This window comes from Trachurus japonicus, chromosome 20 (genome assembly GCF_045865225.1).
Source record: "Trachurus japonicus isolate A0001 chromosome 20, Traja_1.0".
Taxonomy (NCBI): Eukaryota; Metazoa; Chordata; class Actinopteri; order Carangiformes; family Carangidae; genus Trachurus; species Trachurus japonicus.
The window spans coordinates 17,189,707-17,216,671 of NC_140926.1; the positions used below are offsets into that span (position 1 = coordinate 17,189,707).

The 26,965-nt window shown below is 43.2% G+C and overlaps 2 protein-coding genes across 6 annotated transcripts; one reads left to right on the plus strand and one right to left on the minus strand.

The window, feature by feature from the left end:
• Positions 1-232: 232 nt before the first annotated feature.
• Positions 233-15,123, plus strand: LOC146966761 (uncharacterized). Of its 5 annotated transcripts, none has more exons than XM_085763701.1 (12): positions 233-280; positions 515-592; positions 1,449-1,723; positions 2,592-3,212; positions 5,057-5,254; positions 5,598-5,888; positions 7,711-7,757; positions 7,932-8,038; positions 8,178-8,324; positions 9,503-9,634; positions 11,121-11,390; positions 13,700-15,123. In XM_085763701.1, the coding sequence occupies exons 3-12, from the start codon at positions 1,590-1,592 to the stop codon at positions 13,907-13,909; spliced, it is 2,157 nt and encodes a 718-aa protein (XP_085619827.1). In that variant the 5' UTR covers positions 233-280; positions 515-592; positions 1,449-1,589; the 3' UTR covers positions 13,910-15,123. The 5 variants fall into 5 exon arrangements, with proteins under 5 accessions (XP_085619827.1, XP_085619825.1, XP_085619828.1 ...); XM_085763699.1 differs by having other exon boundaries at positions 248-280; positions 1,401-1,723; positions 5,589-5,888; XM_085763702.1 differs by lacking the exon at positions 233-280 and having other exon boundaries at positions 288-592; positions 1,401-1,723; positions 2,592-3,166; positions 3,197-3,212; positions 5,589-5,888.
• A 592-nt stretch (positions 15,124-15,715) lies between these two features.
• ankha (ANKH inorganic pyrophosphate transport regulator a) lies at positions 15,716-26,965 on the minus strand. Its single transcript, XM_085763703.1, has 12 exons — positions 26,256-26,965; positions 24,959-25,175; positions 24,633-24,751; positions 24,303-24,386; positions 24,040-24,210; positions 23,811-23,945; positions 22,990-23,082; positions 22,810-22,902; positions 18,916-19,045; positions 18,658-18,781; positions 18,319-18,418; positions 15,716-16,642 (listed from the first exon to the last, which is right to left on the minus strand). Exons 1-12 carry the CDS (start codon positions 26,349-26,351, stop codon positions 16,514-16,516), a joined length of 1,491 nt encoding a protein of 496 aa, XP_085619829.1. The 5' UTR covers positions 26,352-26,965; the 3' UTR covers positions 15,716-16,513.

A 26,965-nucleotide genomic window follows, 5' to 3' on the forward strand; every position in this document is an offset into this window, starting at 1 on the left:
ACGTTCTCCCTTAAAATATATTACATTTACAATCATAAGAAGCTTGAAATAGTATCTGTTTGTTTTTTTTAATCATTATTATTATTATTGCTTGATAAAAGAGTTAAATCACTGGTTTGTCTATGAACGCCAGAAACAAACCGACCTCAAACAATCTGCCGTGGTTTTCCCAGTTTCCGAGCAGCACTTGAACGCAGCAAAACTATAACGGCGCACATGAGTATGACGTCATGCGCTCGGACCAAACCGTGACCCCGCTGCTGTGGCTGCGCTGCTACGGGTTCGTACCAGCAGATGTTTCGTAGAAAACACAGTAAAATTCACGCTTTTAAAAAAATAAAAAAAATAAAACGTGTCGCGTTAAACGACAACGGTTTAGTCCTAACAAAAGGTGAACCACTGTGACAGCTGTGTTTCTCATGAGCGGCGGTCAACCTGAAGCAGCAGCGCATGTTTGTGTTTTAAGTTTACCGCAGCTAGCTGTCTAGCAGCTAACTTCAGCCTGTTTTTCCAGCTAACCAAAAGTGAAACAGGAAGAGGAGCTACATGAGGGAAAGCTCGGGGAGGCCGTCAACATTAAAACTCAACCGAGGTATGTTTTCGACAAAACCAGAGGTTAATATGACAGTGACACGTGAATGCGGTGTGTGAAATGTGCTCTTACCTCCTGGTGTTGACACTGACAATGGGGTGTAGCCATGATTTGTAATAGAAACAGGTCTCATCACGAAGTGCGCGACTCAAATGGCTTTAGCCACGGTTCCACTTCAAAATATTTAAGTCGTCACATGTTGAATTTGTACAGATGTTGTTAAAGTCTGTTTTCACATTGATGGTGGTCGTCATTTTTTGTATGTCTCTACCTAATATTGTGTTAACATGATAGTTACACACAGAGAATGAGTCACAAAAAAGCTGTGATAGCAAATATTGTTGTGAATATATCTCTCATATCCCGTGTTAGAATATTTGTTTGTGTAGAGGTGTCATGTTTGCTCACACTTACCAAACTACAATGTGTCATTTGATATTGAATAATTGTAATGGCGACTAAAGTAGAAATGATTTGTTGATAAACTGGTTAATGAGTCGGCCATTAGAAAATGTATTAATTTACTATTTTGATAAGTGATTGTTTGCCTTTTGTTTTGGTGACATCATTATCAAATCTTGTAAAAGATCTGGCTTTGAGTTTCAGAGTTGAAGTCACTTAACCATTTTATTTCTTATTATCTCAGATATTGCAGACGAATTCTCTAATTAGTTGAAAAATAATCATCAGGTTAATAAGTAGTTAAAAAAAACTTGATCAGGTCAGACAATATGCTGTCACACCAGTGTCATCACACTAAGTATTTGAATCATTAATTTACTGTAGTGATGCATGTTTTTGCTTTTAGGTATCAACCTTATTTCCACATGTGAACATGGTTGCTTCCTGGCTTTAGCAGCAGCTTGACCCTCCTCATCATGGACTCCTGAAATCTCCAGGCTTCGGCGACTCGTCAGGTCGCTCGCAGTTGTTCTGGATCAAAGCCGCCGTTCAGCCTACAACCTGTCCGACTCCCCGTGCGGGAGGGAGCGAGCAGATGGGGAACTGCTGCTGTCACACTGAGAGTCCCTGTGGCAGTGCGGAGGAAAGAAGTGGCTTACTTGATGATGATGTTAAAACCACGGTGCCCACAGGGGGCAACAGTGGTCCTGATGGAGACGATGCTGTGAGGTGAGACAACTCTTCCCTTTTCTTTCTTTTTTTAAATTTGAAGACATTTCGCCTCCCTTTTTCCACCATATGTCACTGTTGTTTGGTTACATAATGTTTACATACACAAACATCAGGGGAAAATCCAGCATTGTGTTTAAAAGTGGGCAGGAATTCACTTAGTTGAACTGAACTTCCTGTGTGGTTCAGAGTTGATGTGCACTGACTGTCATGGTTCACAATCTCGATCTCTCCCTAGTGTGTGTGGTTTTTTTTTTGATTATCAGACTGACATATTTAGAGCAGCAGATAACAACAAGTGTTGCATCTGACTCGGTAAAGAAAGTGAAGAACAGGTTCAACAACATTCAAATGTTTCTCAAGGAAGTGAAGCGTTTTGACTTCAGTTTTTGGAGATAATGGATTTTAAACAAACATTTTGACTCGGGCAAATGTTTCATCGTCGTGGGCAGAAGGTAAACAAATGAGATGACAGAAATACCCTTGAAACTCTTAACTGGTGCTGTAATAACTTTTAGGTTTCCCCCTTAGGACTTGCGTGGGTTTTGTATTATGAGACCAAATTACAGAGTGACATACAGCGCACTGGGGACTTCCAGAGATGTGAGAGGGTTTCAGAGTGGGACAGTTGTTTTGGCAGTTCATGCTCCAGCGGTTGGTGTAAAGAGCTACAGATGACTGTTTTAATTATGGGTCTTTCACTTCCCTCCACCCACAATACAAAAGAACATCTTGAAACATTTTGCTGGAAAATCTTATCTATAGTCACAAATCTAATCAGGGTATGTGGGTTCCTCGATTTTACTCATTACTTTCATTTGATTTATGCTTTAAAGGGTGTTTTGTTGTGTTATCTCACATTGCTCAGGAAAACACCTGATGCAGACAATATGAAGGAGGAAGAAAAGGCTGAGGCTGTGTTTAAGAAGCAGAGTCCTGAGAATGGAGAGTCAGAGCCCAATAGCACTCAGGAGAATGGACCCTTGAAGAAGGAGAGCATTCACGCAACAGAGCCTTCTGCCCGCAAAGAGACGGAGCTCAAAGAACAAAATGAAGATATGAAGCCGCCTCAAGACGACAGTGGACAAGCTGAAGATCTGCAGTGCACTTTACAACCCCAGCAGAAAACTTGCACTGGAGATGAATGGGAGGTTTTTCCAGAAACAAACGCGCCACCGAAAGAAGATGCTCCAGCGTCTGAGACGGAGGAAATCCCAGATGGCATCTCGAAAAAAGTCGAGTCAGTCTGCCCTGAAGAAGAGCCTTCCCCGACTGAGACGACCACAACGACAGAGCTCGCTGACGAGGATGAGGAAGAGGCGGGCTCCAAGGTTACGTCTGACGAAGCTGTAACTGAGCCGTCGGGGGAGATCTCTGCAAATAATCCAGTGCTGTCAGTGCCAAACTCTCAGGTGGAAGAAGCAGCTTGTCAGGTGTTTCCCGGCCCAGTGGACGGTCAGGAGATCAACAAAGAGGCTCCAACAAGCTGGTAAGGCACATGACAAGACACCTTCAATATGAAACTGAATGAGAAATATTTAACAAAACAATGATACAGCAACATTGAATGAAGATATTAAGAAAAAATCTTTTCACATTGTCATCTCCCTTTAATGTTGTATATATAATTTATTTTAAATGTCAACAAAATGCCAGAAAATAATGATGAAAATGGCAGTTAAAATTTCCCATATACCACCGTGATCTGTATATACAAGACTATAAATGTCTTATATTTTATGACCAAATCCAAAAATGTTCAGTGAATTGTCATTTGAAACAAAGAAAAGAATCAAATTGTCATATTTGAGAAGATAGACACAGCAAATATTTCACATTTTTATCTAAAAATGTTGAAGAAGATGATGTGATTATTGATTTATCATGAAAAAAGCTGCTTTTGCCGATCAGCAGAAACAAAATAGAGTAACCGTTGATGCCTGGGTCAAGATAATTAAAGGTCGAGAAAAGCAGACGGTGAATTACAAAACAACAAAATTAGGTTTATTTTCCAGACTTTCCTCCAGCATTTACAGTAAATCTTCTGTAAACAACTCAAATACAACAGTAGTGGAAGTAGTTTCTCTGAGCTGGTGGTTGTGACCTGTTGACAGTTGCAAACTCTGATGAGGTAAGTTCTCGTTGCCTCATTTTGAAAAACTCACAGGCCAAAAACCATCAGGAACCACTCAACCAGAAAACAATTATCAAGTTCAAAAGATACCAGGGGTTATTTATGTGGTGGTGGAGTAATGTCTTGGCTATTATTGTATTTTCACTATTTCTACCAGATGTGTGAGTCAGACTGGCCAACATACAATAATAACAAATGCTGAGATCTTTTCTTCTTCCTCCTCCTCCTCTTCTTCTTTTCGAGAAGCTTTTCTCTACAAGGGTCACCATCTCTATCATCATCATTACCAAGGACACTGGTGCAAAATCAGGTTATAAAGAAATATGTCTTCATGGCAGCACGGCAGGATTTACAGGATTGCAAGTTGATTTGTGAAATATTTGATACTATGGGGTAAAAAAAAAGAAAACCAGATAATCTCATCTGATCACTTCTATAAAATGTCTATTAGGCAAACAGTGAGCAAGTTGCTGCACTTTGCAGACTTTTTTTCCTTTTTTTCTCATGTCCAAAAAGGAGTGGGCTGAAGTTAAAAACCTATGTGGTCCCACCCCCTCTCCATTACTCAACCAAAATCAATTAATCTTCTGACTTCCTTTACATGCTCTGCCAATTAATAATATAACTAATGCAATATATCAATATAGATGTTCCATCCATTCATTAAAATTCTTTAAGAAGTACGTTTTGGCAATAATATTCCCAGTAAGTAGTAAGCCAAGGAGGACAAAACAAAAACAGTAAACTGACTACATGAATATACACTAAGCAAGCAGGTAAATAAATAATAAATAAATGTAACAAAAATAATAAATGTAACAATACATGGTGATATAAAAACAAACCACACCCTGTGAATCTCTGTCTTCCTCTCTTATCCACTCACCACTCACACCCCAGCAAGAAAACTACGGACAACAGACAGTGGCAACTTGCTCATCCCTCACATATGCCCCACAAACAATGAAACACCCTGCCTGATACAGTTAGCCATGACACATCGGTAGCCATTGTTAAAAACCAAGTGGAGGAGATGGCTCAATACTTGTGATCGTTTATTTGCACTTGCACTTTCCGATTGATCATTTATTGTGACTATATTGTACAGTAGTTACCTATGTGAAGCACATTGAGTCTGCCTTGTGCATGTAATGCGCTGTATAAATAAGGTTTGAATTTGAATTTTATCCCGTGTCCAGTGCAGGGACAGAGGAGTCAGACAATGGGAGTTCTTCAGTGTTCGAGCAGGCTTGTCCTGAAGACAGAAACAGCCATGATGTGTCCGAGTCTTCTCCTGGACCCGAGCCCACAGGACTGAGCCACAGTGGTGAGGACAGAGACGCCGCCAACTCTGTCACGCAGCCAGAAGCCACTCCTCCGGCAGACGCCAGTGCGAGGTCAGTGAGTTCAGAGTTTGTGATATCAAAAACAAGGCACTTGTTTACATAGACTGTTTGTACTTGTGTGTTTGATTGTGTCATTGTGACCACGAGGGGGCGCAGCGACACCACAGCTCACTGTCTTGTTCAAGTCACTGTCAGACTTGTTTTGGACTACATACCTTCTTCACCTTCTTATTTAGTTTACTTACAATATTTGTACAGTCTGATATTATCCACAAAGTATGAAATATAGGTTATAAATGTATTAATGTGAGTTTAAGAGTAGATGGAAAAATATTGATTGTGTGTTGGAAGCTGGAAAAAGTAACAGAAATGTGTCCCTGTCCACATCAAACAGATCAAAGATCGATCAGAATACAACACCGGATGCCAAGAGTTCAGCTTCAAGCCAGGAAGAGGAAAACATCAAACAGGATAATGAAGAGGAACCGGTGCCCAAAGTGCAGGATGAAGACGGAGACGTTCCCAAAGTTGAGGAGGAGGATGTGACGAAGGAGGAGGCCGAGGCCCAGGCCCAGGCCGCGAACCACGATGCTGAGATCCAAGAGGTCAGTGAGGAAGAGGAGCAGCTGGGAGGCAGCGCCGCCACGGAGACGGTCCCTGTGACGGAAAAGGAACTGGGCAACAGGTCAGTAGAGAGGCCTCTTGGCTTTTTTAATCTCAGCATCACACATGATGTAATCCCCACTGTATCAGTGGAAACACAGAGTCAGAAAATGTGACTGTGATTCAGGCTGTAAAAGAGGATGTAGAAGTGGGACACAACACAGGAAGTGTTTGTTTAAAACTGCGTGACAGCGTAGACTCTATTCATCTTCAGCCATGACAGATTTTACATTACATTCCCAGAGACCCTGCTGAAAACAAGAGGCCACACAGTCGCCACTAAGACCACACAGTTCTACAGAGAGGGGAAAATGAAACATAAGATAATAATAATACTGGAGATCAAGGAAATAAGGATTGTGCTACATTATTTAACATGGGACAGATCTATGCAGTACATAAAAGGCTTAAGGAGGAGTAAAGCACTTAGAATGATGGGAAATAAAATCTAAATAAACTACCAAGTGTATGTTTTGATGACACTTTAAGTTGTGTGTGTGCATTGCAAAACCCTTTTTAGATATGTCGTGGGAATATATTGGTCCTGCCGGTGGCGAGTCAAAGAACAAGACAGGAGAGGTAGCATGCACCCAAGTTTATTCTCCATTCTCCACAGAGAAGGGGAGAAGGGAACAGAACACAGAACTACATGGCAGGTAGCAGTTCAGAGTAGTGCCCCAAGAGCAGAGATTGCAGCCCCTTCTTATACCCCACTTTATGACTCTGGCTTAGACATTACTACAAGCACTTCTAGCCTTCCCAGACAATAAAACAATCAACAGATGTGTTACTCAACAAATGGCTACCCCCGTTGTTGGTTTCCCTATAGGAATTTACAACCTAGATCAGTTAGTAAACAAGGTTGTACATGGGTCATCCTAGTGTCCTTGCTCTGCCCCCAGGTTTATTATGGTCAATACACAAATGTCTCCACTAATGGAGTTAACAGGATTGCTACATGGTCTTACTACAACTACTTCAAAGACTATGTTACCACTTATTACCAGGGATGCAAACAGCGCGCCGGAAAGCGAAACTCGCTTTTTTCATGACCAATTAGGTGACTTGTGTGAATCGTTCAGATCCGAAGAGTTTTTGTTTTTGACGGGGGGGGGGGGGGTCTCAGTGTCTCAGTTGGGGTCAGTAAATGTTTTTCTAACAGGCTGACAGTGACAATCACGTGAAACTGAGGCGAACTCATTCATGGTTGTCTCTGATTATACTGATAACAGCCGACCTCCAAAGTAGACGCGCGACGTGCGCGCCGCGCTTACCCAAAGCGGCGCGTATCCGCGTGCAGTCGGTGCGACGGCGACGCTGTTTTTTTCCCCCGTGCATGCATGGTTCCCTACGTTGCTGTGTCAGGAATGTGTTCAGTGAAAGTGAAACTAACACATTAGGCTATATATATGTCCATTACACACTGAGTGAAACATCCCATGTCTTTATTTATTCAGTTTATTTTAATAGTAATAATTATGACTAACATTCAGTGAAGGCCTTCAGTATCTCCAAAATTGAAATATTGCAAAGGATTTTTTTTTTTAAAGCATTTTTAATATAGAAATGTTGGCCTTCTGAAAACTATGTCCATCTATATGCACTCAATACTTGGTTGGGGTTGAACTACTGGAAATTGACTTTTCCATGATATTGTAATGTAATCATTTGTTAATGGTGAGCACCCCCCCCCCCCACGCCAGACAATTCCTCTCTTTTTTGGTCCTGACCCGTTTGCATCCCTGTATTACAAAGAGAATACCCATCATAGCAATTTTCCACCACAGATAAATATACAATAGCTTTAATAGAAGTTTTGTTTTGTGTTTCTCTTTCTTCTTCAGTGAAGAAGACCTGTACAGAGGAGCTGAGGAGCTGTCGGTGTCCCCAGGTAATAACCCAGGACCACCGTCTGCGTCTGTGTCAAACTACACATTAGTGCATCCAGTTTGCACACAGCTACATAATTTAACTGCATCGAGGATTGCAAACAACACTACAGTTGTGTCCTCGTGCAGAACCTTGACAGTCGTCCTTTTGTTTTCGTCCTCTGTCTCCTGCTCAGTTTTAAAGGTGGAGGACAGATGCAGCTTGGCCCCAGCGGTGGACATTCTGTCCTACAGCGAGAGAGAGTGGAAAGGAAACACTGCCAAAAGTGCTCTCATTAGAAAGGTTGTTGCCTGTAGCTCTTGGGAAAGACGTGTTTCAGATTAAAGCCAGTTGTTGTTTTTGACTTTTTTTATCTTTTCTTTTTTTTTTTTCACATTAATGGCTGAGAGACTTCCTGTGGTGTCTCTGTGTGCTGCTGCAGGGCTATAAAGAGATGTCCCAGAGGTTCAGCGGCGTGAGGAGGGTGAGGGGAGACAACTACTGTGCACTGAGGGCCACGCTGTTCCAGGTGCTGTCCCACAGCACTCGGCTGCCTGCGTGGCTGCAGCAGGACGACGACATAACTGTGGTAAACGCTCACTTTGAAGCCATTATATCAGTCGAGCCGTGGTTAATGCCTGCATTCCCGCGATTGTTGCCGGAATGAGGAGAACAACAAAAACACTCCTCGCTCCAGCTCGGGAGGGTTTATGGATTACTCCGAGGTGCTAACCTCGTAAACAGATGAACAGCCAAAATTAGCTTTTTTCCTGTTTATTTGTTTTTTAACAAGTGAAACAGGATATAAACAGACACTGTCGAGTAACTAAAAATGAGGCGAATCCAATGGGTGTTATTTTCATTTTGGTTTCATTAAAGGGATAGTTCAACATTTTGGCAAATTGGCCCATTGCCATAATCCCTATAGTCATAGCAGTAGGTTTGTTACCTTTAATTGTCAGTGCAAGCTATTTTTAGAACGGCAGAGCAGAGCCGCGAGCTGCTCAGAGCTCCCGGCGGAGGCTAAAGGAATTTCTTGGTTTCCCTCATCAAACTCATCTAATACACAATCCAACAGCTCCAAAACGCTTTCGTGGACAAGTTGTGACCTGACAATTCTATCTCGTAACGTTCCGTTATTATCTCATAGCGTGGTGATTGTGCAGGTCACAACTTGTCCACAACAGCATTTTGAAATTGTTGGATTGTGTATTTGATGAGTTGATTAGGGAAACCAAGAAATCCCATTAGCCTCCATAGCGTAGCTCTGAGCAGCTCGCGGCTCTGCTCCACTGTTCTAAAAATAGCTTGCACCGACAATTAAAGGTAACGAACCTACTGCTATGATGACTAGGGATTATGGCAATGGGCCAATTTGTCAAAATGTTGAACTATCCCTTTAAGTTGGAGATTTGTCAGAAATTTTCATCTTGTAAGTATCAGGTATTAATACACTTATTTTACTTTTACTTATGTACAAATGAAGAAAATAAGCCTTAAAGTGAAAGTCAAAATTTCCAACACATGTCATCAATAATGCATCAATAATATTAACCATACCTGCCAGGAGAAGCTATAGCTGATAGGGAGCTTGAAGTTGACACTTAATCACCTTTGACTGTTAAAACACAGAGAAGAAGATGTGAAAGAAGTTTGTATTCCTGAGACTAACTCAACTAACATCTGTTTTAATAACAACACTGATTCATCCGCTGTTAATTCAGCTGATTTTTACACGTCACCGTGGTGAATCCTCTGTGTTTACAGCTGCTGAAGCAACTGGAGACCCAGGAAGGCCTGATAAGCCAGTGGACATTTCCTGGAGAGCGCCTGCAGGGAGACGGGACAGGAGATGTTGCCCAGCGGCTCAAAGGCTACATGGAGCTCCTACGCAACAAGGTAGTGGCTGCAGATCCGCTTGCACACACACGTAAACGATGAGAAAGTATTTTAAAGACACAGCACGAGTAAACCACAGCCCTATTTTTATGCCATCCGTGGACACTGAGGGTATTGATATTCATCCACAGGGCTTTTGGATGTGATTGCTACCATATGTAAAAGGAGGTAATTTTCTCAATGCTGAGCGGCTCCTTCCCTCAAGGCTTTTTTTTTTCCCTGCGTGTCATTAACACAGCCTTGTTATACTCTAAAGGATTTGGGGGGGATAGACAGACCCTCAACCTCAAAGAGACACTTAAACTGTTAAAACCACAGTGCCTCTTTACTGCGACTGTATGTGGCCCCCGGCAGAATTTATAGTCGGCCTCCACCGCTCAGAGCTCATGGTGTTTACTGCGCACACTTTAAAAAAAAAAAAAAAAGAGTTGGACCTCTGTTGGTTTATGAGAGCGAGCTGTGTGCTGGTTCTGTGCCGGCGGACACTATGGATCACATATAGTCGCACTTGGAACAGACACAGTGTCAGGTTATTCTGGTCTGTGGTTTGTTTTCTGTGCATATGTCGGGAGAGAGTGAAAAAAAAACAGGCTCACAATACAGTAAAGTAAACATTAGCTCATGTTTGAGGCGGGAATTTATGTCACTGAAGGAACTAAAGGCAGAAAATGAAACCTTTACATTCACTTTCGTGACCACGGCAAATGAAAGACACTGAAGATTCACAGTCAGATACACCAGTCTATGTTTCAAATGGGACTCAATCCAATGATCAAGTTTTTGCTCTTGATTATTTTGTCATATTCTCAGTTGATCAATTAATACTTTAGTCCCAGACCCCAAAGTTGCAGCCTTTTCCTTTTTTCACCAAACCACATTCAGTTTACCATGACAGGAATGCATGCAATGTTTATGAAGCTGGAACCAAGCAAATGTTTTGCTTTTTTTGCATAAAACAAATTGTAGCAGCTCTGGTTAATGAAGGGGACTGGAGAGGTTGACTCAGGCATCAGTCAGATCTTAAATTTGCTGTCACATCAAACAAGGAGGAGATGAGATATATGAGAAACTTTAACTACATCGTGTGAGGCATTTTTCTTGAATATTGCCCCCCAAAAATGAATAAATAACCAAAATAGTTGAAGAATTATCTGTTTTAGCTTCACATTCATGCTTCAAAGACCATTTGTGATTGAAATGAGGCCACGGCCTCCTGTTGTGCCACACACTGTGCAGACACCACCAGGCCTGCAGTTTCTAAATATCCTTCATTACTGAGCAAAACAGCAGATTTCTATTGATCTGCTTATTTAATTCAATCAAAATGTAACAGTTTATGAAGAAATTTGGGTAGCAAACTACTGCAAATCCCCCCACTCTAAAGCTGTAACCAGTGATTCTTTGGTCGTTGTACTTCATACAGTAAATGACTTCACTGAATAAATGTTCATCAAAATAAGTGATTGATTTGATTGATTATCCCCAGTGGCAGGTAGCCGTGGACTGTCCCTGTGCCGAGGAGCGGCAGCAGCTGTGTGAGCGGGTGTTCCAGGGCGGCGAGGAGGAGCTGGGGCTGCTGGAGGCGCTGAAGCTGCTGATGCTGAACCGAGCGGTGGAGCTGCACGGCTGCATGCAGGGCGGAGGAGACGTCCCGCTCTTCTGCTGGCTGCTGTTCGCGCGGGACTCGTCCGTCTGCCCGCGCTCCTTCCTCTCCAACCACCTCAGCCACGTGGGCCTCAGCGCCGGGCTGGAGCAGGTGAGAGACGCCAGGCCAGGGCCGTCTTTTTATGTGTTTACCACACAATTGTTACTGTTCCTTACTGACAGTAAAATGCACCATTACTTGACTCAAGAAGTCCCGTCACAAAATAAAATACACCCATTTAAGTATACGTTGTATACACATTTTTTTCAGTCCATCAACAAGTCGGAAAAAATCTGTTCATCTGGAACTAACCAACTCCTTGTGCGGAGGGATACTGAGTGAGTTGGTTAGTTCCAGATAAATGCAAGGTTAGGGGTTAGGGGGCGAGTCCAAGTAATTTGACATTATTTGAGCATTTTATAAAAAGGGAATGCAATATTTACTTTTCCTGGTAATTAGTTACTTTTATAATGTAGTAATTCAGTTACCAACTTAGTTACTTTTTGGGGAATGCAACTAGTAACTATAAGTAATTACTTTTTCAAAGTAACATGCCCAACACAGCTCAAACACAGGCCCAGGGATTTTAAAAAGCTGTATTTTAACATCTAGAGCATGGTGCAAGTGCATTTCCAATGTGTCCATGTGTTTTTTTTTTTCACTTTTAACAGTGGAAAAAACAGTCGCTGCACCAGGCACATGGTGCACAGAGGCTGGTCTGAGTCTTTTAATTAGTCATAGGAGTGTTTTGGCCGTATTATCCAATAACCCAATCACAGTGCCATCTCCTGTTCCCTGTTAAAGCCAGGCACACTCGCTCTCTGGCGTATCGCTGTTATAATGGTGAGTTAGATTCTATTTGTGGTCAGTTGATCACAGGTTGTCACTGACCAGCGAGCTCAGTCCTGACACACACACAAGCAGCAGCAGCAGCAGCAGCTCTGTGCTCACTCAGAGGCAAAGCACTGAAGTGTGACTGGCACAAGTCACAGTTAGAAATATTTTGTGTTATATGATTGTTAGTTATAAACTGTGGTGGATATATTTAGGCGATGAATGGAAACACTGAAGCCTTTCTGCAGAGTCTCGTGCAGGAGACAAACATTCAATATGATTTTAATAATGACATGTCACAAAGAAAAAACATCTTGGTGCACTTTGAGCTCACTCTGTGCACGACAGGCAAGTGTGTGCACTTATTTTCATATTTCTCTCCTGACAATGCGACAGAGAAATACTGCACCACTGACTTGAGAGCAGGTTTTTGCTGGTCAGTTGTAAAAATCACTTTCCTCTGCCTCAAGACGGCAACAGTGCACTCAACCACACATGATTTTAGTTCAACATTTTGGCAAATTGGCCCATTGCCATAATCCCTATAGTCATAACAGTAGGTTTGTTACCTTTAATTGTCGGTGCAAGCTATTTTTAGAACGGAGGAGCAGAGCCGCGAGCTGCTCAGAGCTACGCTGGGAGGCTAATGGAATTTCTTGGTTTCCCTCATCAAACTCATCAAATACACAATCCAACAACTCCAAAACACTGTCGTGAAGTTGTGACCTGCACACTCATCACGCTGTGAGATAATAACAGAACGTTACAAGACGGAGTTGTTTACTAGGTAAATGCAGAGACTGCTTGCCAAAAAACTGCAGCCGACGGGAATGCGCATCAGCTGTTTTTCATGAATTTACCTAGTAAACAACTCTGTCTCGTAACGTTCTGTTATTATCTCATAGTGTGGTGAATGTGCAGGTCACAACTTGTCCACGAGAGCATTTTGTAATTGTTGGATTGTGTAATTGATGAGGGAAACCAAGAAATTCCATTAGCCTCTGTAGCGTAGCTCTGAGCAGCTCGAGGCTCTGCTCCGCCGTTCTAAAAACAACTTGCACCGACAATTAAAGGTAACAAACCTACTGCTATGACTATAGCGATTATGGTAATGGGCCAATTTGCCAAAATGTTGAACTATCCCTTTAACTTTCTGTGGGACAGGAAACATTTTGTGGTTAAACTAGCTGCTGGGATTTTCTCACCCTTTTGATTTCAGCAATTATACAACAGACCGTTGTCACGCCTCGTAACAAAAAAACACAACTTCTTAAAATTTGATCTGTCGAGATCTGACACGCAACATTCTCCTGAATGGTGAAACATGCCGCCACTTGAGCTGTTTTTTTGTTTTTGCCAGGCGATCTCTCTACATGGTGAGCCCTCGGGGTGAGGAGGCTCCCGGAGGTGACAAGCTACTGAGTGATTTAATTGTTATTTTCATTCTTTTCATTCAAGCTTTCGCAGGCGTTCGCAGGTTTCCTTAACAAACATCCATCCACGAGTATCATGTGTTTGCGCATTGTGCTGTTGGAGGAAGTCCGGCTTTCCTTGTAACCGTGCAATTATCTCGCTGCTTTGCGCAGGTGGAGATGTTCCTGCTGGGCTACGCCTTGCAGTGCACCATTGAAGTTTACAGACTGTACAAAGCTGACACGGAGGAGTTTGTCACCTACTACCCGGACGACCACAAAGGCGACTGGCCGTCCGTGTGCCTCGTCACGGAGGACGACCGCCACTACAACGTACCAGTCGTACAAGCTGCAGAACTACACAAGGAGCTCGACTCAAGCTGATCGTCGCTGCAGAGAAATCTCCTGCCATACAAACAAAACACGCCTCAGGTTCATCAAGATGAATAGATCTACACCAATTAAAGGAACAGTTTGACATTTTGGGAAAAACGCTTGTTATCTTTCTTGCAGAGTTGGATGAGAGGATGCCACTCTCACGCATCTGTGAGGGATGGTTGGTGGGAGACTTGTCCTCACTGGGACGTCCAACACATGAGATTTAACGTGTTAATAATTCAGCTTTTGACGAGGTTAGCTGTTTCCCTCTGTGTGCAGACTTTAAGCTGATGAGCTGCGGGTTGTCCCCTTTATATTTCGGATATCAGTCCTCTCAGCTGAGAGCCAATGAGTGCATTTCCCAAAATGCCACATTTGTTTCTTAAAAGATATGCTGATTTTGAGACCCTGTACAAGTTGTGGTTTACACACTTTTGTACACACTGTACTGTAAACACAGTTTTCTATGAGTATATGTACATATAGGGACATCTAATATCTCCATTACGTACAAATTAGTTTCCAGGGTGTCATTTTGATTTGAGCCCAAATTTTCAGCGCTACCTTGTTTATGTTTCAATTTTTCTCAACAACTAAAATCCTAAACACAACAGAGCTGCAACAGCTTAAAAAATCATTAGATGGTTTATACACTGGAAATTTGGGCACTTTGATTAATTTATTATGTTTCATTATGTCAGAAAAAAGAGCATTTTAAATGACGTCTGATAAGTAGAACGACTGAATTATGATGAATTAGTCTAGGAAGAGTTTGATGATTTATCAAAGTTACTTGGAAGATTAATCGCTGCCTCTGTGTTAGAGGTGCGATTTGTGATGATCTGTGTGTTTGCCTTGCAGGTGTGTGTGTGTGTCCAACTCATGTGTAACATGTTGCCTTTAACCAAGCTGTTCTGAAGGGAGGGAAAAAAAAATGTGCCAATGTTGCTGCAAAAAAAAAAAAAAAAATTCTGGCAACAGTCCAAAACCACCAGCCACAGGATTCAGTAGAAAAGGCTTGGTCCTCCATGTTGCCTTAGAAAAAAATGCACAATAAGAATGAATGTTGGTTATTAGTGATCAGAGGCATTTTGCCCTTATTTCAGAGCAGGTGGGGAGTTAATAGTAAAACACTGATTATGCCAATTTGCAGGAATGTTCTTGCACTGTCAGATTTTCAGATGGCATTTAAATAAAATCGAAATACAATTTTCGTAAAAGCAATTTTGTCTCTACGACTGAGATCTTATGACAACCTGGTGATCAGTTCATGAATTATGATCTGATACAACTTCTGATGTATCGGACAAAATGACTTTACTTCCCTTTGGCATTCCACCATTTGTTTAAACTATACAATTGATTACCAGTAATTGATTTTATAACGATTTCTTAGTGCATCGCTTACAAGGAGCAAAACCACAGTGGCGTGAGAGACCATAAACATAAGTACTTTCTCACTGAAGTAACACATACTGCAGATACAGCTGATGGTTTATCATGCACATGTAGCTACAGTAAATGCAGCCGAACACCACGTGTTGATAATAATGTTCACTTCCAGAGGCGTTGGCGTTGTGGAGAAAACTTCACAATCCACCATTTCCCCAAGCTTCATCTTTCAGAGTGAGCACAGTTCAATCAACACCTCTACTGTATGACACAGCCTGTACTCAACTGATTCACTGTGGGACTGTCGTGTTAGACTGCATTAGTTTCCACTTCAGCTCCTTTCTACAATATGTGTTTTAATTAGGATCACAAGGAAAAGAATATACCAGTACACTGAGGCCAGTGCCAGCAAAGCAAGAGTTAATAATAAAGCAATTTATTTGCCAAATAAGAATGCCTATACAGTATATACAGTACATACGACAGTCTGAATACTACCAGGAAAATGCTTGGCAAAACAAAAGTAGATCGACTCCCAGACTGCATGGAAAGTGAACAATCATAACTGTATTTTGTAACACACGCAATGATATAACGAGGGATTCCTGACCCCTCTGGGCAATTAAATATACACATTGCATTACCTATATAAAACAACAATAATCTGTACACCATTGTATGTAAAATACGATTGCACAACCCAACAAGTCCCACAACATGTCTATATTTGAATTCAAGCAAGGCCTTGCTGCTTAATCTTGATAAAATAACATAAAATAATGGAACTCTGTATTTTGGCAACTCCACTACCACTCGACAGACGTTTCATTCTCGCTGCTGAGGAGGAAGAGTTCTCCCGTGTCGATTTTTCCCTTGTTTACCAGTAAACACATGAAAGTGGTTAATACACCCGCTAATGTGATGATGCAAAACTATGAGAACTGTTGAAAAGGTCGGAAGACGAAGGTATTTACGCTGATGGATGAACACTTGGAGGTGCATGGCTTTCTTTACAGTGTGCATTTTTAATGAAGTGTAGGTCGACGTGGAGAAGACCCCGTCACGCTGACTGAAAAGTTCAAGTTCTGTGGGGAGAACCTCTGAAACCAAACCATAACCAGGTCCTCTCTGCTCTCCAGCACTGTAACACTCAGCGGTCTCCTCTTCAGCAAAGGTCCACGTGGAGGTCGGCTTTACCTTCCCCTGCCGTCAAAGAGTTCACTCCTGCTCCTCCTCCTCCTCCTGGAGCTCCTCGATGGCGTCCATCTGAGTCCTGGTGCACACCTCGCTCATCGGGGCCGAGTCCTCGCCCTCCACCACCAGCTCGTTGGACATCTCGTTGTTTTTCTGAGGGGACGGCAGATAAAGGAATGAAAAACACATTCTCTTAGGCTCTCTGAGGTGACGAGGGAAGTGGAACTGCCAAAAAAATAAACAATAGTACTGTTTAGAGCGGTTTAAACCATTGTTGTGCTAATCTTACTCTTGGTAAGCTGCAAAATAGAAGAACATAACAACTGGGTGAGTAACCCTATCCTCACGTGCAGATCTGAGTATTTAGGAGCACATAGATCCTCCTGAACCTGTTGACCTCATTACGGTCATGAAGGGACACAGGAAAGGACTCACACCTCAATATATAGAAATTAGGGGGAAAAATCAAATTGGAAAGTTAATAATAGGTATTCAGAGAGAGGATTCAGACAGTTTTGCAATAGTCAGTCAAATACTGGACTTTTTAAAGCCCTAAATAGAACGTAGCATGTAGCACTGTATCTTTCTTTACTTTATGAGTACTATAAATCAGGCACAATGAATACATAAAAGGTTTGATGAGAATATCAATGAGATATCTGTCTGGTAAATATACAGCTTAAAGCATAAAGAGTGGCAAAAGGGAAACAGCTAGCCTGGGGCTCTGAACCTCTAAAGCTTGCTAATCTGCTTGTTGAGTCTTGTTTGTTTAATCTGTACAAAAACTGTGTCAAACCGCACTTTGTGGTTTTACGTGAGGACGACAGATAACCAACCGAAACCGCGTCGGGCCAAGAAAGAGTCAGTCACATAATCCCCTATAGTAGAAGCACAGCTTGTCATTTTTCCAGTTCAGTTACAAGATATCACATGTTAATCAGCCCTGGTATCGTGCAACGTTCGTGTGCGGCTGTGGACTCTTGTTTTTGCATGCATGTCTGTCAACTCAAAACTAGTTCCCTGTCATTATAATTAACGTGCGTTGTTAATACTAAAAACTGAAAAACAAATGATAGAGCTCCATACTGAATGGACATGAATGAAACCCATATTGACCTTAATTCTCAGGAAGAACCTTATTTGCTAAACTATATATTACTTATTTAAAGAATGAATCATCATGGGACACAGTTAAACAAGCCGGAGGCTGTTGACACACATGTCAGGAAACTGCATCAACCTGGTTAACTGGAATCTAGGCTCTACTGAGAAAACTTAATAAAAGAGCGACAGCTGCTTGGACTGCATAGACCTCCTCTTCATCGTAACTGTGTGATAATCTGGATGAATAGGATGTAGCAAGGCCATCTGTTTGATTATTGGCCCACGACTAGAAAAGCCTTTCACATGAAATAAATTGAGAAACAGTTTCCTGAGACACAATCAGCAAGACACAAACTGACAGTACAGGAAGTAGAAGAAAGTGACAACTCTGCTCTAAGAGCCGCGTGAGGCCACATTCTCTTTTAAACCACTATAATACAAACTTCATTGAGAAGGACGAACTTGTATTCACACACAAAGATATTGACAAGCTGTGTAGATAAAACGCTGCACGAATTGAGAGGCTTCAGAGATCTTTTCTTTAGTTTGTCTTCACGGTTGAATCACTTTGGATGATGATGTAATCCCTGACGACCGAACGGGTTGATCATAAGTGAGAGACACACCTGGCTCAAGTGGCTGCTGATGAGATGTGCGGAATTAGAAAACACATTAGAAGGTGCGTGCTATCCAGTGTGAGGTGACCTCAACCCAGGTGTTCTCACCTGTTGTCGATAAACATAGCACGCTGCTATGGCAACCATTGTCGACTCCCCTATGAAACCGGCCAGGAGGGATCCAACCCCGAGCGTGGCCCCGTGAACCCTGAAATAAACAATTACAGTGAGTTTTCAGTCGTCGCTGCCTTTCATGCAGGTTATTTTACAGCTTTAGAGGAGTAGAGGAGTTCGTTTTCTAATCTTCCTCCTGCTTGGTGCTAAAAATAGGACATACACACGTACATTTTACCAGAAAACTGCACAATACTGTAATAATAACAGTACGCCTGAGTCACGGTGCTGACCTTTGTGACCCTGACAATGTTCTCTGAAGTGTTGACTTACCCCATATAAGGCAGCACAACTAGACTGGTGATGAGGACAATGATGCGGAGAACTGAGCTCGGGGCCAGCACAAAGGTCTTTTTCAGGGTCATGAGCCATCCAGTCAAATGAGCCCGAACAGTCACTGCAAACACACACACACAAAGTGGAAACATCACCCCACTGGTCCGAAGCTACGCCCCGGTGGGTTAAAGCCACAGCAGGAAGGAAAATGCAGCTGGACACTGATGCTGAAAAACATCAAATCGAGTGTCTTACCTGGCAAGGGAAAAAAGGAGAAAATTCGGAGCGGGACCACACACAGCTCAGCGAAAGTATACTTCACTCCAATGACATCAACTAGGATCTTCTCTGATACATGTGGACTCCAAAACACCACAAAGCAAAGCTGGACACAAAATGAGCAAAAGCAAATTAATTTTTGCGTTCGCTGCACCACAATAGAGTCGCCCAGCACGCCTCATTAGATTTCATTAGTTCATTAACTCAAGGGGTTTCGGATTGAATGTAGGCCTTTGAAGCTCACATAAAACAAGCGAGCGAGCAAACACATGACAGACAATGTAATTGTTTCTAGAAGCAGTTGCCGAGGCACGTGCAAAAATTACCAAAGCGTCTCTGAGCTATTACTGTGTGAGCCGCAGTGTTAAACAGAAGTATAAACCTGTCTGATCTGAACATGAATACATCCATTTGTTGTATAATTGTATACAGATCATTTCCCTCCACTCCAAACTTGGGACAAGCATCAATGGCCCTTGAGACCCATAAAAGGTGCCTTTCTGGGCCTGCTCTGACTGACTACATTGCACTGACTACCCTGCTGGCTGCTGGCTACTGCTGGATGTTTTTGATAGATGCTGTCTCGAATTTTTCTGCAAATTTATTCCACAAGTGTTTGTTTGAGGACACTGACTGACTCATTGCATTGCCGTGTCAGATGCTTGCAACACACTCATCTGCAAAAAGGCAAAGTTATCATAATAGCCTCTGGACTTTCCAGTTGTCTGCGCCCACTTGTACTTCCTTCTTGTTCGTCTGAAAACAGAGCTGATTTCATTCTTGCCTTTTCAGGCAGATTACATGTTACATTCAGGCAAGACATTGTGGTGAACCTCTTCTCCATCCTCCTGTCTGCCCAAACATAAGAAGTCATTTCAGGATTACGTGACAATGGCAAACAAAAGAGTTCGTCTTTCCACTGGTGTACCACAAGGATCTGTGCTTGGTCCCCTTCTCTTTCCATTTCATACCGCCTACAGTAGTTCTTCTTACCATTGTTACGCTGGTGATACCTTACTCCATCTGTTTGGGAAATGTACTTCTGACTGTCACCTTTAATCTCTTTAAAAGGCTAAACTCCAGCTGATTTCAGCCAGGCCTTCTGTTCAGCAACACATTAATATCAAGCCCAGCTCCACCTCACTCTTTCCAGCAAGTCTACAATAAGTCATGTCTGACGATGCATCTGTCACTGAGTCAAGTCAGATCAGGCATTATCCGTTCAACACTGGTCATTTCCCGTCTTGATGTCTGTGACAACCTTCTGGCAGGGCGGCCAGCATGCACAATAAAACATCTGCAAATGCTCTGGCATGCACCAGCACATCTGGTCTTCAACTATCCAAAAGCAGTTTATGTCACTCCATGCTTCATCACTCTCCTCTGTCTTGCTTTTTGCTACTCACATTAATGTCACATCACAACTGTTTAGCCTCGAGCACAGTAGGCCTACCAAACATCCTCGACTCTACAATTTCGGTTTATGAATCTTCTTGTTCTGAGATGTAAAACAACTGATCCCAGAATTTTTGGTTGAGGTGGTGGAGTGAATGATCACTTCATTCAATCAGCTTTATCATTTCCTCCGGTTCTGTCTTACTCAACTGACATGCTCTGTATATCTCTCTCCATGCACCTGCAACCTTGAGATAAAGTGTGCACAGAATGAGTCACTGTAAATGTACATTCATTTTATGCTGCTAATGCCGAGTCAGAATTTATTCTAAGAGAAAAGAGACAGAGGAGAAAAGATATATAAAAGATTGAGTAAATCCATAAACATTTCATCCTCTCACTGGTTAAGACTCAGATAGCAGAAAATGGTTGATTGCACAAAACCCTTTGATGTGGTTTTATGAGTTTTGATCCTCTCAACCAAAATATACCTAGGGATTACTATACTTGTCACTGATGACTTCATTTGGCCTTACCTAACCACCTTATGATTTTAGCAAGATGCAGACAGATAACAACTAATTTGTGTGGCTCAGGCGACAGCGCCGTCTCCCCTGACTCAGCTGTGGCTTCTCTAAACAAGGTGAGACTTCCACGCTCACCGTCTCCTCGACAAAGTCTGTTTTCATGCTATGAAATTATTCGTCACGGAACATTACTCATTTCCCTTCTCGAATACACTTTGTCTTCCTCTTGCTGTTTCTCGTTCTGTTGTCTTTCCTTCATCTGTAATCAGGACAAGTCCTGGCATGTGGGCCGTCAGCTTGTGTTCTCACCAGCGCTACAGGCCATACCTATCTTCCTGTTGTTCTGAGCTCTGCACACACCCTCACATACATGTTTACAGCGCTGGGATTCCACATCTGGTGTGCCATTCTCCTCCTCCTCCTCCTCCTCCTCCTCCTAAAAAGACCCAACCTTGGCCACACACTTCCTGTTTTTCTTATTTGAGCTGTTAAGACGACTAACTGGGGGAAAGGCTCCCTTTTGCTGCACAGAAATTCACTTTGAATCGTTCAACAATGAGTGCAAGGCAGACACGATCAGAGACTGTATTGTTGTGCGTTCCTCTACATCTGTGGGCAGTGGATTTTTCAAATACTGCTGAGAAACATAAACACAGCATTGTGCGTAACGTGACTGACTGCACCACTAATTATTACAGTTAAATAAATAACAGTAAAGTACACCTGCGAGGGGCTTCAGGAATGTGTTAACCGATATGTTTTATGTGAATGCCTATTTTATTAAGCCCTTAAAGCTTTGGGTTGGACTGTCGGAGTGAGGAACAAAAGCCCCTCAGCCTCTTCACAAATTCCACCCTAATGTGTCTCCCTCTCTGTGCAACCTGAAACCACGACAGGACAGCTAAGGAAAAGTACATTCAGTACGACTGCAACCAAGCTGTTAACCCCCATCACTTTGAGCATTAGTGTACAGCTGTACCAGCATAATGAACTTGTCTTCAACATGAGACCTCTTTTTTTTCTTTTTTTTTTAGTCCCTAAATTTATCCCTGAGAAAACACTCCAGTGTAAAAGAGGGTTTCGTGGTAAAGCTCTGACCGACATTGCCTTTTGCAATAACTGTCAAATTTGTTTACGCATAGCAGTAGACCGGTTATGTCAGTTTTACAGCTGAGCCTTGACCGACATACCAGTTATCTGTGTACAGCAGGATTAGAAAAGTGGAGACATAACGTGAATATAGCATGACACAAATTATGCTAAATTGCATAATTGCATTTAGAGGTTAACATGTCTAACTCGGGATATGAGGTTTTGCAAGGCACCATGGTCGGACAGCTGACACCTACTGTAGGTAAAAGGTCAGGTCTCAATGAAGGACATTTATGTTGTAAACAATGCTTGGGAGGGACTGACTCATGAAAACGGAGACTGTAACTTTACACTACATGTATCAAGTGTCAATGTGGGTCTACACATCACATCTACTCATCAGAAATACCTGCAAAGAAACTGTGTGGTTATTCATTATTTCTAATGCACAAAACATCTGAAAGTAGTGAAAATGCTTGAAACAATTTTTGCAGATCCGTCTTTTTTTCCTGACTAAAAAAACATGTAGAATATCCTGCACATTCTCACAAACAGAAGCTAGAACCAGAAATTATTTAGCAGTTGAGCTTAATAATATATAAAAACATGAGAAATCCATCATCAAATCTATCGCAGATTCATAGTGTGCCGATTGATTTTCTTGCCACAGCTTTGCACTGCAGCCAGAGGTTCAGGAATGTCTCCACACACCACAACACCGACGCCACAAAAACAAACCGTCAACCACACCTTCTTTCTGAATCTGTTCATCTGTTATTCTGAGAACATTACCAGTAAAATTATGTGACTATGAAAAAAAAATAAAAACAGTGAAACACCCTCTTCCTCATCTTACCGTGAGTGATAGGGCCAGACAGCAGAATGTAAACTTTTTAATATGCGACTTGGTGACGGGACTGCTGGCGTTCATCTTGTTGCTGGGATTGTTCTGTTGGTGGGAAAAAAGGGGCATTAGTGGCAGTAAACTGTTACCACCGCGACACAAACACACACGCAGAGGGGAAGTGTGGTTTACCTTGTCAAAGGCAGGGTACACGGCTCTCAGTTCGGTCAACCAACCGTAGGGCATGTGACCCACGGGGTATGTGGCTGTGAGCACAGCCACGGCCTGCAATGACAGAGATTCACCCGCTATAAGTCATCAGCAGCACGCCGCCACGTTTTAAACGCTGAAAATAACCACACGCGCCACACACGGCTAAATTAATGACAGGTGTCTAACAATAGACGGACATGAAAGCCACGGTCCCGTCTCTTCACTTTCCCAGCAGTGTGCGGTTTTTCACAAGTTTACGATTGGATAACAGCCTTGAGCTTGTTATTGTGCCCCCGAACAACAACGGCCAGTGTCAGGCTTTAACGCAGGAACAGTAGGGCCATGTAGGAATGTTTTCACTCAGTGTAATCATGCCCTGAGTTTCACATGAACATGGTGAATCACCCAAACCACTGGCAGCCAGTGTTGTCAATGATTTCCAGTTCATTCTGGTAAACAGCTATGCATTGTCTCTAGTAGTTAGGGTCTCTGTAAGCCAGAAAGCTCCAGAGGGAGTTTGTTAGCGTCTGGCATTTCATCTGCAATAACTTGAGGGGAAAATTGGTCCACTGGCTTCTCTTAGCTGTAAAATCCCTCTTTATGACCTCTTATATCCAACAATAGTCTATAATACTGGTACAAGTAGCAGTATTAAATAATATGACAGCTTAAATGTGAAAAATAAAACTTTAGTTTGTAATCAAAAATGAAAGTTGGTCGTCATACTGACAGAGAGGACAATGTTTTCAAAAGCAACAGCCCAGATAGGTTTTGGCAGATTAAATCCCTGATACACCCACCTCTGTGGCCTCATGGGTCCCCTTGAGGTCACGAGACACAAAGAGGTTGACGATGGGTCGACTGATGCGCTGAGTGGCCAGGATGAGGGCCAGGGGCCACCAGAAGCTCAGCATCTTCTTGATGGTGGCATCGCCCTGCAGGGACCAGGACGAACACATTAAATCTGTCCTTTTCCCCCTTTTTGTCATTTCAGTTTTAACAATTTAACAGAAAAAAGGCAGCACTTACCCCCACATCGAGTCCACTGGAGTCCGGGATGGTGTCGTGAATGTTACAGTAGTAACCCAGACCGACGATGCTAAAACGGACCAAGGCACCCATATAGAGGGAGAGGATCGGGATGAGTAACGGCTCCACGCACTCCAGGTTACTGTGGAGGAGAATGGCCACGAACACAATCTGCAGGGAAGAAGAAACAAGAGCTAATTAAACACTAAAAGGACAGATTCCCTCTATATATAAATAAAATACCACCAAATGGATCTTGTTACCTGGGCCACAACATCGGAGATCGAGGCTGAGCCTACTATGACGCTGTACTTGTGCTTGAGGAGTATCCCTGCATGAATCCACGCCTTCAGACAGAACAATGGACAAAGATGTTCAACCCGGGACACCAAGAATTCAGCAACAAACAAAAGCTCTATTTGGGTTTATTTCCTCAGCTGGGAGTCAGGCTGGATGTCTAGCTTTTGAAACCAGCCTCACCAGAGGATTATAAACCATCTATTGCTGGGGTCAGATGTGTGTAAATCCATCGCTTGCATGATGAAATGTCTGAACACTTATGCAGAAATAATCCTGGCGTATTCCACACTCACCATCGCATCCAACAAAGGGAATGCAGCCAGGTATAAGAAAGCCTTTCTCGTCTTGTTCCCCACAGTGTCATCCACGTGGTGGAGCTTATTAATGATGTAGTACCCTAAATCCGTGTAAGCTACAGAAAAAGAAGAGCAAACCACAGGTAAGCAGAGGATATTTTCATTCAGGGATTGTGCAAGACTTTCAGCGAGGACGGGCGGGGGTTAGCTACAATAACAAAACTTTGGGTTTGCCACAAGCTGCCAAAATTTCACTTTTTACAGGATGTGGTATAGGCCCAGTGTGTCATTATGAGCGCACAAACAACCACGTAAACACACACCTATCAGGATGTGCAGGGTGAACGCGATGGCTCCGGCCGCCACCATGCAGAACACAGCCTTCCTCCGGTCCCTCTTGCTGTTGACAAACACCAAACCCACATTCTTGAAGTCACTCATGGGCCCGGTGAAGAACTTCATCAGGGAGTAGGCCAGGCCGTAGCTGGCCAGCATTTGCACTGCATCCTTTTTGACTGTGGCTATGCCCCTGTTGAGGGCCTGAGGAAGGTGTCAGAGGGAGAGGTGTTAGAGGAAGGACACTGAACTTTAGCTCTCCGTTTACATCATTTCTGCATAAAAAAAAGAATAAAATGCTTACGTGAGCTTTACAGGGATAATAAAAGTAGACCTTTGGCTAGAGCAGAATAGTGATATCATCATAATGTCTGGATAGGAAACACCCACTACACTTTATCCAAGAAATATTTCTCTGTCCATTTTACCCTAAGAACTACTACAGCTGCCCTTTCCCTTTTAGGACTGTGTGCTATTTATACTAGCTAACAGAGCCATTACATAAGCTTAATCCTGACATTTCCAAGCCTCAATGTGTTTTTTTTTCCCTTTCTCTTTCTGTCTTTTTTTTTTTACTCTCACACTATCTGACCAGTGTCCCATGGGTGAGGACAGAGGCCAGACCAGTCCTGAGAAAAAGCAGGAAACGTTCAGACGGGAAAATGAGATTATTATTTTTTATCTGTGTGTGAATCGAGCTCCGCCATCACCATCATCTCCACAACAACACAGGCCCGGGTTGAGCTTTACTGATTAATCAGATGACAGGCAGGTGATAAGTGACAGTGAACGCCGCAGGAGCGTTTTTTAGTGACAGAAGTGACGACGTTTCTTTTTATAACATCTCAGGATAAACACAGGCCTTCGTCAGAGAGAAAGAGGAAGACAGAGAGAGAGAGGAGAGAGGGTCCACACGTCTCTCCTCTTCCTACATAATGCATGTAAAATAAAAAATAAAAAAGCCTGAATGGATATCTTCACATCACCTCCCAGTGTATCCGCTAAGCTAGCTGTAACGTTTAGCTACAAGCCGGTCATCTTCAAACCAACAAACAAGCCCCCATACACCGGAGGGAGAGAGGGGGGAGGGGGTGTCGGTGTTTTCCGGAGCCTAAAACACAGATGCTCCGGTTGACACACGGAAAATAAACACGTAAAAAAAATAAAATGTTAAAGATAAAAAACCGTTAGCCGCGGCTAGCCAAGGCAGAGCCGCGGTGCTGCGTTCAGGGGTTAACGTTATTTCACCGTTACTGTTATTGACCTAGAGCGCAGAGACGTTACCTGTTCCCCGAGGTCGATGGCAACATTGGTGATGGCCAGAGGCACCAGGAAGCGGATGAGGGGCCAGTAAGGACTGAGGGATGGAAACTCCACCATAGTACAAGCCGGGCTGACAGAGCGAGGGGCATCTGCCTCGGTCTTGATTGATTGAGAAAAAAAAAATCAAAGACGTTGCCGGCTGGGGAAGGCGATCACAGCTCCGGGGTTTCTAGAAGAAGGAGACGGAGACGGAGAGGAGGAGGAGACGGGGAGGCTGAGGCTGTCGGACCGGGGCAGCGGCGGCAGGAGCCCGGGGGGCGCTGCTCCTGTGTCGGCGGGCGGCAGCGGCGGAGCGTCACGGTGCGGCGGCTGCTGCTGCTGCTTCGGTGCTGCTGAGCGGAGGCGAAGGTCAACGGAAATTTCAGACGGGCGCATCTTCCCCGCAAATCATGGTGGAGGGGTGGAGGGAGGGAGGGAGGGAGAGGCGAGGTGACAGGAAAAGAAAAAAAAAAACAGCGCCGAATTCAAGCGTGGAGGCGTCCTGCGTTATCGTCGTCGGGAGAGATTTAAGGGGAAGGCGATGATAATCCCGGACCGGTTAGATTAGTTTTCTAGCTCCGCATTTCACTGCGCCTGTGCTGTGCTGAGGCGGTCTGGTTGGTGTCGACCCTCCCCGAGCCTGGAGCCCACTGCCGCTGCCCCGCACGTGGGCCTGGCATCCCGGCCGTGAC

Excerpts from the sequence above, each read along its gene's own strand:
- LOC146966761 (XM_085763699.1), top strand. The coding sequence starts at position 1,590 with ATGGGGAACTGCTGCTGTCACACTGAGAGTCCCTGTGGCAGTGCGGAG. Across the intron at positions 9,635-11,120 it reads TGGAGCTCCTACGCAACAAG|TGGCAGGTAGCCGTGGACTG; the intron begins GTAGTGGCTGCA and ends GATTATCCCCAG. Across the intron at positions 11,391-13,699 it reads TCAGCGCCGGGCTGGAGCAG|GTGGAGATGTTCCTGCTGGG; the intron begins GTGAGAGACGCC and ends TGCTTTGCGCAG.
- ankha (XM_085763703.1), bottom strand. The coding sequence starts at position 26,351 with ATGGTGGAGTTTCCATCCCTCAGTCCTTACTGGCCCCTCATCCGCTTC. Across the intron at positions 24,211-24,302 it reads TCTCCGATGTTGTGGCCCAG|ATTGTGTTCGTGGCCATTCT; the intron begins GTAACAAGATCC and ends TCTTCCCTGCAG. Across the intron at positions 22,903-22,989 it reads TGTACCCTGCCTTTGACAAG|AACAATCCCAGCAACAAGAT; the intron begins GTAAACCACACT and ends TCCCACCAACAG.